General features: G+C 43.8%; 1 protein-coding gene across 1 annotated transcript in view; it reads right to left on the reverse strand.

Moving 5' to 3' along the window:
- The window catches only part of tmem59l (transmembrane protein 59), a 29,317-nt gene extending 15,104 nt beyond the window's left edge, over positions 1-14,213 (reverse strand). Inside the window, exons 1-4 of the mRNA XM_024402941.2 lie at positions 13,883-14,213; positions 12,178-12,283; positions 11,621-11,715; positions 8,358-8,510 (exon numbers count right to left, since the gene is read on the reverse strand). Coding sequence (XP_024258709.1) covers positions 8,358-8,510; positions 11,621-11,715; positions 12,178-12,283; positions 13,883-14,047 — 519 coding nt within the window. The 5' untranslated portion in view covers positions 14,048-14,213. The remainder of the gene's footprint in view (positions 1-8,357; positions 8,511-11,620; positions 11,716-12,177; positions 12,284-13,882) is intronic.
- Positions 14,214-14,546: the final 333 nt, after the last annotated feature.

Genomic DNA, 14,546 nt, shown 5'->3' on the forward strand with positions numbered 1-14,546 from the left:
TCATCATGAAGTGCTTTGAGAGGCTAGTTAAGGACTATATAATCTCCACCTTACCTGACACCCTAGACCCACTACAATTCGCATATCGCTCCAACAGATCCGCGGACAACAGTCACTTTTGCATTGCACTGCCCTATGTAAGATCAGAATGCTGTTCATCAACTACAGCTCAGCCTTCAAAGCCATAGTGCCCTCCCAGCTCATCATTAATCTCAGGGCCTTTGGTCTGAACCCCTCCCTGTGCAACTGGGTCCTGGACTTCCTGACAGGCTGACCCCAAGTGGTGAAGGCAGGTAACAACACCACCACACTGATCCTTGACACGTGGGCCCCACAGGGGTGCGTGCTGCTCAGCCCCCTCCGATACTATCTGTTCACCCATGACTGCGTGGCCATTCACGTCTCCAATTCAATCATCAAGTTTGCTGACCAGACTGGTCACAAGAAAGAACCGTTGATTTCGGACGTTTGAAAAGGTTCTGAGGATGTCAATATATGGCTCCCCCCAACCCCCCAAAATTATGGCAGAGCACTAGGCTCAGAGCCAGAGTACGCTGCTTAGACGATTACGCCACAGCAGTTTACAATTCTCTAGCAAGCAGGGAGAGTACTTGATGTTTTAAGCCTTCCCCAAACCATAGCCCTAACCTTAACCACTCAGAATGAATACCTAAACTTAACCCTTTGAGTTGTTTCTGTAACCACGCAGAATTAACACTGTAACCAAGCTGAATTAACACTGTAACCAAGCTGAATTAACACTGTAACCAAGCTGAATTAACACTGTAACCAAGCTGAATTAACACTGTAACCAAGCTGAATTAACACTGTAACCAAGCTGAATTAAAGTGTAAAAAGAAAAAAAGACGTGCCTCCAATTACGGCAAATTCCTAAGTGAAACTATAAGATCAGGTTGTGGTGACGACAGTGGTAGGCCTGATTGTAGCTCCCTCCAGTAACCAATAAGATCAGGTTGTGGTGACGACAGTTGTAGGCCTGATTGTAGCTCCCTCCAGTAACCAATAAGATCAGGTTGTGGTGATGACAGTGGTAGGCCTGATTGTAGCTCCCTCCAGTAAACAATAAGATCAGGTTGTGGTGACGACAGTTGTAGGCCTGATTGTAGGTCCCTCCAGTAACCAATAAGATCAGGTTGTGGTGACGACAGTGGTAGGCCTGATTGTAGCTCCCTCCAGTAACCAATAAGATCAGGATCAGGTTGTGGTGACGACAGTGGTAGGCCTGATTGTAGCTCCCTCCAGTAACCAATAAGATCAGGTTGTGGTGACGACAGTTGTAGGCCTGATTGTAGCTCCCTCCAGTAACCAATAAGATCAGGTTGTGGTGACGACAGTTGTAGGCCTGATTGTAGCTCCCTCCAGTAACCAATAAGATCAGGTTATGGTGACGACAGTGGTAGACCTGATTGTAGCTCCCTCCAGTAACCAATAAGATCAGGTTGTGGTGACGAATAAGTGGTAGGCCTGATTGTAGCTCCCTCCAGTAACCAATAAGATCAGGTTGTGGTGACGACAGTGGTAGACCTGATTGTAGCTCCCTCCAGTAACCAATAAGATCAGGTTGTGGTGACGACAGTGGTAGACCTGATTGTAGCTCCCTCCAGTAACCAATAAGATCAGGTTGTGGTGACGACAGTGGTAGGCCTGATTGTAACTCCCTCCAGTAACCGATAAGATCAGGTTGTGGTGACGACAGTAGTAGGCCTGATTGTAGCTCCCTCCAGTAACCAATAAGATCAGGTTGTGGTGACGACAGTGGTAGGCCTGATTGTAACTCCCTCCAGTAACCAATACCTCATTGGCTGCTTATTACAGAAGGGAGGAAATCAAAAACTTCACACTTCTTATTCCTGGCATGAATTCACACTTCTTATTCCTTGCATGAATTCACACTTCTTATTCCTGGCATGAATTCACACTTCATCCTTAATTATTATAACGTTACCATCCTAACATACACCTTTCAACCATTACGAACTACACCGAAGACACAAAAAACCTAGCTAACACAGCGTGGGACTGCCTTCACTCCATAAGTGTGTTTCTACGATAATAATTCCCATTACAACAGTTCTTAGCAAGTTCAGCTTGTCCATTTCCCCTGCATAGCGAACACAGAAACAATTCAAACAAAAACAATGACAGACTGACAGACAGGTTAACTGTTTGTTACACTGACTACCAACAACGATGAGACAGCCTACTGGGAGGAGGTGAGATCCCTGGTGAAGTGGTGCAAGGAAAATAACTTCTCCCGCAACGTCAAGAAAACGAAGGAGCTAATCGTGGACTACAGGAGACCGCAGAGAGAGCACACCCCCATCCACATCGATGGGGCCGCAGTGGAGATGGTCAAAAAGTTCCTAGGAGTGCACATCACTGACAACCTGAAATGATCCCTTCACACAGCGTGGTGAATTAGGCGCAACAACTCTTCTTCAATCTCAGGAGGCTGAAGAAATTTTTCTTGGACCCTAAAACCTCAAACTTCTACAGATGCACCATTGAGAGCAACCTGTTGGGCTGTATCACTGCCTAGTACAGCAATTGCACCATCCACAATCGCAGGGCTCTCCACCTCTATATCAGGTATCAGAGGAAGGCCCAAAATATTGCCGAAGACCCCAGCCACCCATGTATAGACTTTGCACTTTGCTACCGTCTGGCAAACAGGCTCCGAGACAGCTTCAACCCCCAAGCCATAAGACTGCTAAATAGCCAGACTGCTATAAATAGTAAATTAATGGAACCCGAACTAGAGTAAATCAGTGCAGCTATCTTGCACTGACCCTACACACACTCACTAGCGCAGGGCTATCCAACCCTGTTTATGGAGAGCTACCCTAATGTAGGTTTTTGCTCCTTCCTCAGCTGTAACTAACCTCATTCAACTAATCAACCAAGTAATTATTAGAATCAGGTGTGCTAGATTAGAGTTGGAGCGAAAACCTACAGGATGGTAGCTCTCCAGGAACAGGGTTGGAGAGCCCTTTACTAGATTATATATACACACCATCTACACACTCACTCACACACATTACATTGACACTCCCACACAAAACCCACACACATTTACATGCACACACACACACACACACACACATAACACACACACACTTTTACACTCATCATTTGCTGCTGCTACTCTGTTCTTTGTTTTACTCTTATTATTCTCTATCCTGATGCCCAGTCACTGTACCCTGGACAGTGACTGGCTTGTGGTAATTCTATTTGCTCCGTTCTGGTACTGGTACTCCTTGTATATAGCTCCGCATTGATCTGGTACTCCTTGTATATAGCTCCACATTGATCTGGTACTGGTACTCCTTGTATATAGCTCCGCATTGATCTGGTACTCCTTGTATATAGCTCCACATTGATCTGGTACTGGTACTCCCTGTATATAGCTCCACATTGATCTGGTACTGGTACTCCTTGTATATAGCTCCGCATTGATCTGGTACTCCTTGTATATAGCTCCACATTGATCTGGTACTGGTACTCCCTGTATATAGCTCCACATTGATCTGGTAATGGTACTCCTTGTATATAGCTCCACATTGATCTGGTACTGGTACTCCCTGTATATAGCTCCACATTGATCTGGTACTGGTACTCCCTGTATATAGCTCCATTCTTGTGTATTTTCTTTTATTCCATTCTTGTGTTACTTTTATTTTAAGCAAGCATTTCAGGGTAAAGTCTACACCAGTTGTATTCGGCTCATGTGACAAGTCAAATTTAATTTGATTTAATTTGACACTTTCTGCCCTCCAGGACATCTACAGCAGCAGGAAGGCCAAGAAGATTATCAAGGACCTCAGGCACCCGACCCACGGCCTGTTCACCCCACTACCTTCTAGAAAGCGGATACAGTACAGGTGCACCGAGAGACTGAGAAACAGCTTCTATCTCCAAGCCATCAGACTGTTAAAAAGTCACCACTAGTACCCTGCCCTGAACAGTTCTAGCCGGCCTCCACCCAGTACCCTGCCCTGAACAGTTCTAGCCGGCCTCCACCCAGTACCCTGCCCTGAACAGTTCTAGCCGGCCTCCACCCAGTACCCTGCCCTGAACAGTTCTAGCCGGCCTCCACCCAGTACCCTGCCCTGAACAGTTCTAGCCGGCCTCCACCCAGTACCCTGCCCTGAACAGTTCTAGCCGGCCTCGACCCAGTACCCTGCCCTGAACAGTTCTAGCCGGCCTCCACCCAGTACCCTGCCCTGAACAGTTCTAGCCGGCCTCCACCCAGTACCCTGCCCTGAACAGTTCTAGCCGGCCTCGACCCAGTACCCTGCCCTGAACAGTTCTAGCCGGCCTCGACCCAGTACCCTGCCCTGAACAGTTCTAGCCGGCCTCCACCCAGTACCCTGCCCTGAACAGTTCTAGCCGGCCTCCACCCAGTACCCTGCCCTGAACAGTTCTAGCCGGCCTCCACCCAGTACCCTGCCCTGAACAGTTCTAGCCGGCCTCCACCCAGTACCCTGCCCTGAACAGTTCTAGCCGGCCTCCACCCAGTACCCTGCCCTGAACAGTTCTAGCCGGCCTCCACCCAGTACCCTGCCCTGAACAGTTCTAGCCGGCCTCCACCCAGTACCCTGCCCTGAACAGTTCTAGCCGGCCTCCACCCAGTACCCTGCCCTGAACAGTTCTAGCCGGCCTCCACCCAGTACCCTGCCCTGAACAGTTCTAGCCGGCCTCCACCCAGTACCCTGCCCTGAACAGTTCTAGCCGGCCTCCACCCAGTACCCTGCCCTGAACAGTTCTAGCCGGCCTCGACCCAGTACCCTGCCCTGAACAGTTCTAGCCGGCCTCCACCCAGTACCCTGCCCTGAACAGTTCTAGCCGGCCTCCACCCAGTACCCTGCCCTGAACAGTTCTAGCCGGCCTCGACCCAGTACCCTGCCCTGAACAGTTCTAGCCGGCCTCCACCCAGTACCCTGCCTGAACAGTTCTAGCCGGCCTCCACCCAGTACCCTGCCCTGAACAGTTCTAGCCGGCCTCCACCCAGTACCCTGCTCTGAACAGTTCTAGCCGGCTACCACCCGGTTCTCTAACCTGCACCTTAAAGACTGCTGCCCTATGTACATAGTCATTGAACACTGGTCACTTTAATAATGTTTACATACTGTTTCACCCACTTTATATGAATACACTGTATTCTAGTCATGGCTCATCCTATATAAGATATTTTTGTATTTTTCTGGATTATATGTGTATTGTTGTTTTTATTGCTAGGTATTACTGCACTGTTGGAGCTAGAAACACAAGCATTTGCTGCACCTGCGATAACATCTGCAAATCTTTATACGACACCAATAAACTTTTATTTTATTTGTATTGGAGTTAAGAGGAGACTCTTTGCTGGTGAGTGATTCTGACATATCAGCTGATCAATAGAAATAGCCTTTAAGAAGTTGTAATGTCTCACTGTAGCACCAAAACAAATCAGCAAAGTATCTGATCAGCCTATCCTCTCTTCATTGATGGAAAATAGATCAGATTTAATGACATAAGTCAATAGTTATGAAAACTGAAAATAAATATTACCAGTCAGCGTTTGACTAGTCTACAGGTCAATGAAATTGAGTTCATTAGAGTCAAAACACATCTCAAACAAAAAAAAAGAAAACGAAACAAGCAGAAAATAAATTACACCCGATGTAGTTATTTAACGATAACATGCAGTAAGTATGTCATCCCTTTTGCCATCAGAACAGCCTAAATTTCTTGGGGCATGGTGTCGAAAGCATTCCGCAGGGATGGATGCTGGCCCATGCTTCCCACATTTGTGTCAAGTTAGATGGATGTCCTTTGGGTGGTGGACATTCTTGATACTACGGGAAACTGTTGAGCATGAAAAACCCAGTAGCGTTGCAGTTCTTGACACAAACCGTTGCGCCTAGCACCTACTACCATAAGGCACTTCCCATGTTTTCTTTGAACCTTTTGTGTCTTGCCCATTCACCCTCTGAATGGCACACATACACAATACATGTCTCAATTGTCTCAAGACTTAAACATCCTTCTTTAACCTGTCTCCTCCCCTTCATCTACACTGATTGAAATGGATTTAACAAGTGACATCAATAAAGGATCATACAGTAGCTTTCACCTGGATTCACCTGGTCAGTCTATGTCATGGAAAGAGCAGGTGTTGCTAATGTTTTGAACACTCAGTGGATGTGTTTTGTACACTCAGTGGATGTGTTTTGTACACTCAGTGGATGTGTTTTGAACACTCAGTGGATGTGGTAGACAATAAGGCTTGGTCTTACAAAAGGTCATAGATATTCAGACAAAAATATTGTTATTTTCAAAGTCATTTCACAACCAGTAGTATCAGTTGGATCCAGATGTAACATTGGGAGGAAAGGCAAAAGGAAGAGAAGAGTGAACATCTAAGGATGTTAGTAGTTATTGGCTGCCGACTGGGGAGATCTTGCCATCAGTAAAAGTAGGCCTGCCTCCTGATATACATCTGTCATGCATTATGGCACAGAATGTCAAAGGTGCTCTGGTTATAGAAACACAGAAAGCAACAGGGAGGAGGGATCCTTTTCCAAATGAACAATCTCCCTTCCCTTATTTGGTATTTTTGGGTTATTTGGGGGCACTTTTTTTTTTAGGAAGGGGGATTTCATAGATGTACATTTCTCCCTGTTTCCTTCAAGGGGGGACCCTGCATAGTGTGCATATTGGACACTGAAAGAATTGAAACAAGACTCCAACCCCATTTCCAAACAAGCGCTCTTCCCCAATCAGTGATGAGAGGGCCACATCGGCTGTGTTTACTCCCGCTCAGCCCAGAGGAAACTGCTTGATTCTCTCTGATTACCTTGGAGGAGCACTCCTGAAACACTCGGAGGCTGGGATGGCATGAATAAGTGTGATTAAGAAGGAGGCTGCCACTTAACCCAAGTCAAATGTGGGCAGGAGAGGGATGGATGTTCCCAGAGCTGGAACTCAGCCCACTCTCTGAGAGACAGCTAAAAGGAGCTGAAGGGAGAATCTGCCGCTTGCGGGACTGGGACTCAGACTGCCTCCCTCAGACACAGGTGGCTTGCCTGGAGCAATCAGAGAAGCTGCTCTTATCACAGTTGCATCCAAATGCACAAACTTTTTGGAAACATGAGTGTTTATCCCACATTGATATAGAACCCAGATGGTCTTTGTGTGCTATGTTAGCCCTCGGAGCTAATTCCTAAAAGTAATAGACCAGGTATCAATCTCCAGACGTTTGTGTGACTCAATACCACATTAGCCCTGTATGCTAAAGCCTAGATAACTCTTGGAAAGAGAGTGTTATTTTGGGTATTACCTTAGCAAAATACACCTACTTTTGCTGCTTAGTGAAGTAAAAGTCATATTTTCTCAAATGACTGATTAACTTAAGGAGAGCACAAGTAATTCCACTGTGAACTAATTCAAATAGAAATCCCTTTGCCCAAATAAACTTCTTATACTGAACACTGCATCAAGCGCCATTCATTCCACAAGATGGCTCTCTAACAAACTCTTAAACTCAGAGGAACTTGATAATCAATTTGTTTTGGTCCGATTCACTTCAGCTCCAGTAGTGCACTGTGTTGCCTTGTATGGCCCTCTTTGGGAACGTACTAAAACTGCTACATAACGTGGATAAACTGCTACCACAGTGGGTCTCTTAACTTTTTCCTGTTTGTTTTGTATCACGCCTAAGGCTACGAGTCACCGTGGTCCTCTTAACTGAGTCCATACACCCTGACTTCCTACCCAGCCCTCTGCTCTGTAGAACCCACTCATTCTGAACATCTGCAGTAGTGATTAGTATTGCAGCGGTGGCTTGGCTTCTCTTTCAGCTGTCCCTCAGCCTTAGTGTTTTTTGGTTTCTTTACCCCCAGTTAATCTGTCAAGAGGGTGGCAGTCAGCCAGATGCCCACTAAACGCAGGCCTGTGGCAGCCAGCTCAGAGCCTGTGATGCCCACTAAACACACGCATCCATCCATCACCCCTAAGGCTAAAGAAAAATAATCATGAAGACTATTGTTTTCATCATTTCATGTTGTCTCACTACGTCTCTTTTTATGACTGGATTTACAGATCTCTGTAGTCCTTCTATATTCAGCCAGCCTGTCTTGACTTAGCCGTCACCGATAAAGTAAATATGTAGAGTACTGATCCCACACCCTTTCCCCCTAATGTCTGAGGCAAGTTCACCTTTGTAGCCCCCGAAGTTTGAGTTACAGATGTACCCTGGAGTGAAAGACACTCCCAAAACTAATCCCAGCACCCCTAAGAGTCACTGAGTTGTGTGTAACTTGAGTCCTGTCTGCCGAACCCTGACAGTGTCTTACCTGGAAGACGAGCACCTTGCCATCATCGGCCTGCAGGTAGAAGGTCCAGGTAGAGGAGATGAAGCTCTGAGCAGAGCTGACGATGTCGTTACACCAGCTGGACACGGTGTCCATGACGGAGGGGGGCATGGGACGGTGGGCCATGGCCTTCAACTGCAGGTAATAAAAGGTGGAACTGTTGAGTTTAGGTGCATTTATTTAATATGGCAAAGTCATGTGAAGTGAGAGTGTGAAGGTGTGTGGGGGGCAAATGGAGGTGTGTAAAAGTGGATGTGAAAGAGAGAGACCGTGTAAACCCAATGGACATTCCTCGTCGTTTGAGGGGTGCAAAATCCATTTGTCACTTAAATCTCGCTAGATGAATTACTTACATTTTATTGTTGAGACTCTTTTATACTCTTGTTTGTGCCTGTCGTTTTTTCCCGTTAACCTTACGACCGTGTAAATGTTTCTAAATAACCTATCAAACACACCACAGTAATGGCTGAAATAGGCTCAGTGGAATACATTGTCTTTCCGTTGAATCTATAAGAATGCTAAAGCTTCGCCTGGGATTTAACGTACCGTCTCAACACTTACATTACAAGAAAGAGAAGATCGCTTTATTTTGATGAGTGTTCATTTTTTGTGGGATTTAAAACAGTAATAATTTAACAGTTGAAATGTTTACAAATTAAATGCAATGAAATAAAAAGCAATTTCCAAAAATGAACACACATATTATAGTGATATTATGTCTGATCTTGCAAACAATGTAACGTATGTTTAGTTACAGTGCATTCGAAAGAATTCAGACCCCTTGACTTTATCCACATTTTGTTACAGACAATTCTAAAATTGGTTAAATAAAAAATGTTCTCATCAAACTACACACAATACCCCATAATGACAAAGCAAAAACAGGTTTCGAGAAATGTTTGCTTATTTAAAAAACAGAAATACCTTATTTACATAACTGTTAAGACCATTTGCTATGAGACTCAAAATTGAGCTCAGGTGCATCCTGTTTCCATTGATCATCCTTGAGATGTTTCTACAACTTGATTGGAGTCCACCTGTGTTAAATTCAATTGATTGGAAATGATTTGGAAAGGCACACACCTGTCTATATACAGTGGTGTAAAGTACTTAAGAACAAATACTTTAAAGTACTACTTAAGTAGCTTTTTGGGATATCTGTACTAAACTTTACTATTTATATTTTTGACAACTTTTACTTTTACTTCACTACATTCCTAAAGAAAATCATGCACTTTTTACTCCATACATTTTCCCTGACACACAAAAGTACGCATTACATTATGAATGCTTAGCAGGACAGAAAAGTGGTCCAATTCAAGCACTTATCAAGAGCACATTGCTGGTCATCACTACTGCATTGGATCTGGTGGACTCTAAACCTAAACACACATGCTTAGTTTGTAGATGATGTCTAAGTGTTGGAGTGTGCCCCTGGCTATAAGTAAATGTAAAAAACAAGAAAATTGTGCCGTCTGGTTTGCATAATCTAAGGAATTTGAAATGATTTATACTCTTACTTTTACTTTTGATACTTAAGTACATTTTAGCAATTACATAGACTTTTGATACTTAAGTACATTTAAAACCAAATACTTTTAGACTTTTACTCAAATAGCATTTTACTGGTTGACTTTAATTTTTACTTGAGTCATTTTCTATTAACTATATTTACATTTACTCCAGTATGACAATTGGGTACTTTTTCCACCATTGTCTATATAAGGTCCCACAGTTGACGGCGCATGTCAGAGCAAAAACCAAGCCATGAGGTTGATGGAATTGTCCATAGCGCACCGAGACAGTATTCTGTTGAGGCACAGATCTGGGAAAGGGTACCAAAAAAAGTCTGCAGCATTGAAGGTCCTCAAGAACACAGTGGCCTCCATCATTCTTAAATGGAAGAAGTTTGGAACCACCAAGATTCTTCCTAGAGCTGGCCGCCCGGCCAAACTGAGCAATCTGGGGAGAAGGGCCTTTGTCAGGGAGGTGACCAAGAACCCGATGGTCGCTCTGACAGAGCTTCATAGTTCCTCTGTGGAGATGGGAGAACCTTCTAGAAGGACAACCATCTCTGCAGCACTACACAAATCTGGTAGAGTGGCCAGACAAAAGCCACTCCTCAATAAAAGGCACATGAAGGCACACTTGGAGTTTGCCAAAAGGAACCTAAAGACTCTCAGACCATGAGAAACAAGATTCTTTGGTCTGATGAAACCATATTGAACATTTTGGTCTGAATGCCAAGTGTCACGTCTGGAGGACGTCCCTTAGGTGATGGCCCAGCCAGTTCCCGGACTTGAACTCAATCGAACATCTCTGGAGAGACCTGAAAATAGCTGTGCAGTGAAGCTCCCCATCCATCCTGACAGAGATTGAGAGGATCTGCAGAGAACAATGGGAGAAACTCCCCAAATACAAGTATGCGAAGCTTGTAGCATGACACCCAAGAAGACTCTATGTTGTAATCGCTGCCAAAGGTGCTTAAACAAAGTGCTGAGTAAAGGGTTTGAATACTTATGTATATGTGATATTTACGGGGGGTTACATAGACAGGTGTGTGCCTTTCCAAATCATGTCCAATCAATTGAATTTGAACTCTAATTAAGTTGTAGAAACATCTGAAGGATGATCAATGGAAACAGGATGCACCTGAGCTCAATTTTGAGTCTCATAGCAAAGGGTCTGAATACTTATGTCAATAAGGTATTTCAGTTTTTTCTTTTGTAATAAATATGCAAAAATTTCTCAAAACCTGTTCGACCAATCAATTTTGAGATGTGTTGGTATTTTGGTCCATTATTAGTATTAGTATTTTCAAAAAGTAAAAACAAAAATGTCAAAATCTTGATGAAAATGTATATTTTCTTTAGTTTACCATACTACCGTCATCAAAATATTTATGAATGTTAACCACTTTAAAATGGACATGCATCAATAATGAGACATCGCTACATTTGCATACTTTAATTCAATGTTTCAGAAACATTTTAATATAAAAACGTATATTATTTGTGTCTACATTCAACTGGTAAAAGCTGATTGTGATATAATTAAGATATATATTTTTTAATCCCTATTAGTGTGTGGTACCTGGCCTTAAAACCTTATAACAATTTTGATGACTGTCGCTAGTGTGAATGTATGAGGGTGTATACGGGTATATGTGTGTGTGTGTGTGTGTGTGTGTGTGTGCGCGTCCGTGCGTGCGTGCGTTTTACTGAATTCCTAGTGACCATGCTCACCTTCCTCCTCTTGATCTCAGGTTCAGAAGGCTGGCTGGCACAGCCGGTGCTGCAGGCCTCCTGCTCCAGCAGCTTGCTGTACGCTTCCTGGCAGGCTACAGAGAAAGAGAGGCAGAGAGAGATAGGGGGAGAGAGATAGGGGGAGAGAGATAGGGGGAGAGAGATAGGCGGAGAGAGATAGGCGGAGAGAGATGGGAGGGCACAGGAGAGAAAGGACAGAGAGACAAGATAAACAGATAGGGAGGGAGAAAATACAGCATCTGTCATTGCATCCCTATTCACCCCTCCCTACAGTCATCCATATCAGAACATTTGGGCAACTGCTGCCACATGGCACATGAAATGCCTATTAGCAAATTAGGCGTGTTTTCTGGCTTTGAAGCACAGCTTGGGATAGTTCTCTGGAAAGATAAAACCCAGGGTCAAAGTCATGTAACAGTCCTATAACAACATCTTGAAGTGGATCACAGGTAGGACCTCTGCTCTTGGTGATAGGCTGCCCTGTAGTATCTACCTGGCTTCATTGAGACCCCACCCTGTGAGTCAGGCTGCCTTACCTCCTTGACACTCCTCTCTGCTGGTGTTGAAGCCGGCATTTCCATTCACAAACTGGCAGATGGAGTAAAGACGGCAACCACGGTGACAGGCATTCAGAATGGAGTCCTTCAGGATAACAATAAAACATAGCAGCTAAATATGCTATGACCACAGAAATATTTATATTGTCCATGACAATGTACTTTAAGCAAATGTATAACTTGATACAGGGATTTTAATTGGATTTCAGTTTTTCTAATATATATGTCAAATGAGTTAAGGTGTTATAAGGCACAAGTTGAGGCACAAGATGGACTGAGAAATGTGGTTGTCTCACCTAAGCTATGAATGCACTAACTCTAAGTTGTGTCTGCTAAATAACTCAAATGTAAATGTAAAATATTGCAAATGCCTGGGAATGTGATGAGTGAAGAATTACAATCACTTGGTCACTGTTTTCTACAAGCCTGGTTCTAATACAGAAGAACTAAACAGCGTCCCCAAGCGACTGACACGGGAACGTGATAGACAAAGAGATCCCCATGTCCGACGACCCCGTCCGACGATTTACTTTACAGGCGTATTTACAGTATCATGCGAATAATCGTTTCAATTAACTGCTTTATTCCGTGTTCATTGTGTGTCTAGCGGGACATTATTCTGGCCAAGGATTTACGGTTGCTTTGTATAGGTATTTATTTGCTTCCTCCACAGTGGCATTTACAGTCCCAGCATGAATAAAATAAACATCTGTTCAAGCACTATGTCACTACGGTTCTTATCTGTTCCAATAATATGCGCACCAAAGGCATACATTAGGGCCTATAGGCTGGTGCAGTGTTCTGAAAACAGGTCATTCCGCATAGTTCATGGTGATCCATTTTGCTGCTCTGCTCTGCTCCGCCCTGCATGATGTCTGAACCACACCTGAGCAGAGCTGAGGCGATGAGTAGGTGGGAAAATAACAACCTTGCCAAGAGACAGACACTAATCCATTACTAAGCTACAATCATTTTTCAAATTGTACATAATTTAAGTTGTTTTAAACATGGATATTGTAATAATTTAGCTATTATTTACATATCCTGCATATTGTGGTTCATGGACAAATACATATTTCAGCTCACAATGAGGCAACCTGGAAATCATGCGAGTGCAATAGACTCTATTAGAGAAGGCTACCATCTGCTTGGATTGGATGCCCTCACAGCGATTTTATGACTGGATTTAATATAAACATCCAGGCATTATCTAATGAATAGACATTTGTGTAAATAAATCCTGATGAAGTAGGTGGAGTAGCCATGCTATTTTGAGAGTGGAGGACCAGAGCTGTGAGAATGCGTCATAAAACGATAATTTCGGCCTAACTGTCCAAGATCATTTCCACTCAGTTCTTGAAATGAAGATAGGTAGCGTTGCGTACTGATGTTGCAATATTAGGATAAGCATGCCAATTAGTAAAATGATGGGCCTTCGTTACGGATAGGCCATATTACATTTACAAGTGATTGCCAGAATTGAAAGTTTAAAGGGACATCTATCGATATTCGATATACCGTATTCAATTTCGTATACAGTCGTCGAAATGTAAGCACTTACTATGGCAGTTATTCAAGCACGAAAATATACTTTTCTGTCACATTTATATTTAACCTAATATATTCTGCTTTTCTGCTATTCATGAATTATGTATTTAGCCTATAGTTTCCAAGTATCACTTACTTTAGCTGGGCTTTTGTTTTTGACGGTGATCTGGCATTGCTTTTTGCAGTAATTGATGTCGCCTAGTTGATTGTCAAATAGATCAGAAGACGCAGCTGCCAGCCCCGCCAGAAGCAGCGAGACGACAGCGGAGACACCGCACACCCTGCACCCGAACTGAACCATTTTAAAGCCGGATTTGATCACCACAGTCTGGGCGAACACTGGCTCTTTTAGGGGACTCTGAGCTTCTCAGTTGGATGACGCTTCTACCCGATTTCCTTCTGCTTCGGTAATATTGTGCTATGGTTTTGTGGTGTCGTCACTCCAAAAATCATCACGCTCACGCTGCTGCGCGCCCCCTCTTTGTGCGCTCTGCACTCCACAGTGAAAATTCACTGCAGCGCATAGGCCCACTGCTAGCATTCATACATTGTATGATGGAATGTCTATATCATGGGAAAATAAAATATACAGTAGCCTATTTTCACTTAGATATAGTCTATCTGTTATTTAACCAGTCTGTAAGATAATCGTTATCATTCCTTCCCCCCCCTTTTTTTACAAGGCCTCAGTAAATAAGAGAAGGCGATTAAATTATTGCAGTAATGATCATATTGTCTAATGACATGGAAAATAGGCCTAACAATGTTTAATGTAGGCAAAACATCCCAATTCAACTGGT

The sequence above is a fragment of the Oncorhynchus tshawytscha genome, linkage group LG01 (genome assembly GCF_018296145.1).
Source record: "Oncorhynchus tshawytscha isolate Ot180627B linkage group LG01, Otsh_v2.0, whole genome shotgun sequence".
Classification (NCBI taxonomy): domain Eukaryota; kingdom Metazoa; phylum Chordata; class Actinopteri; order Salmoniformes; family Salmonidae; genus Oncorhynchus; species Oncorhynchus tshawytscha.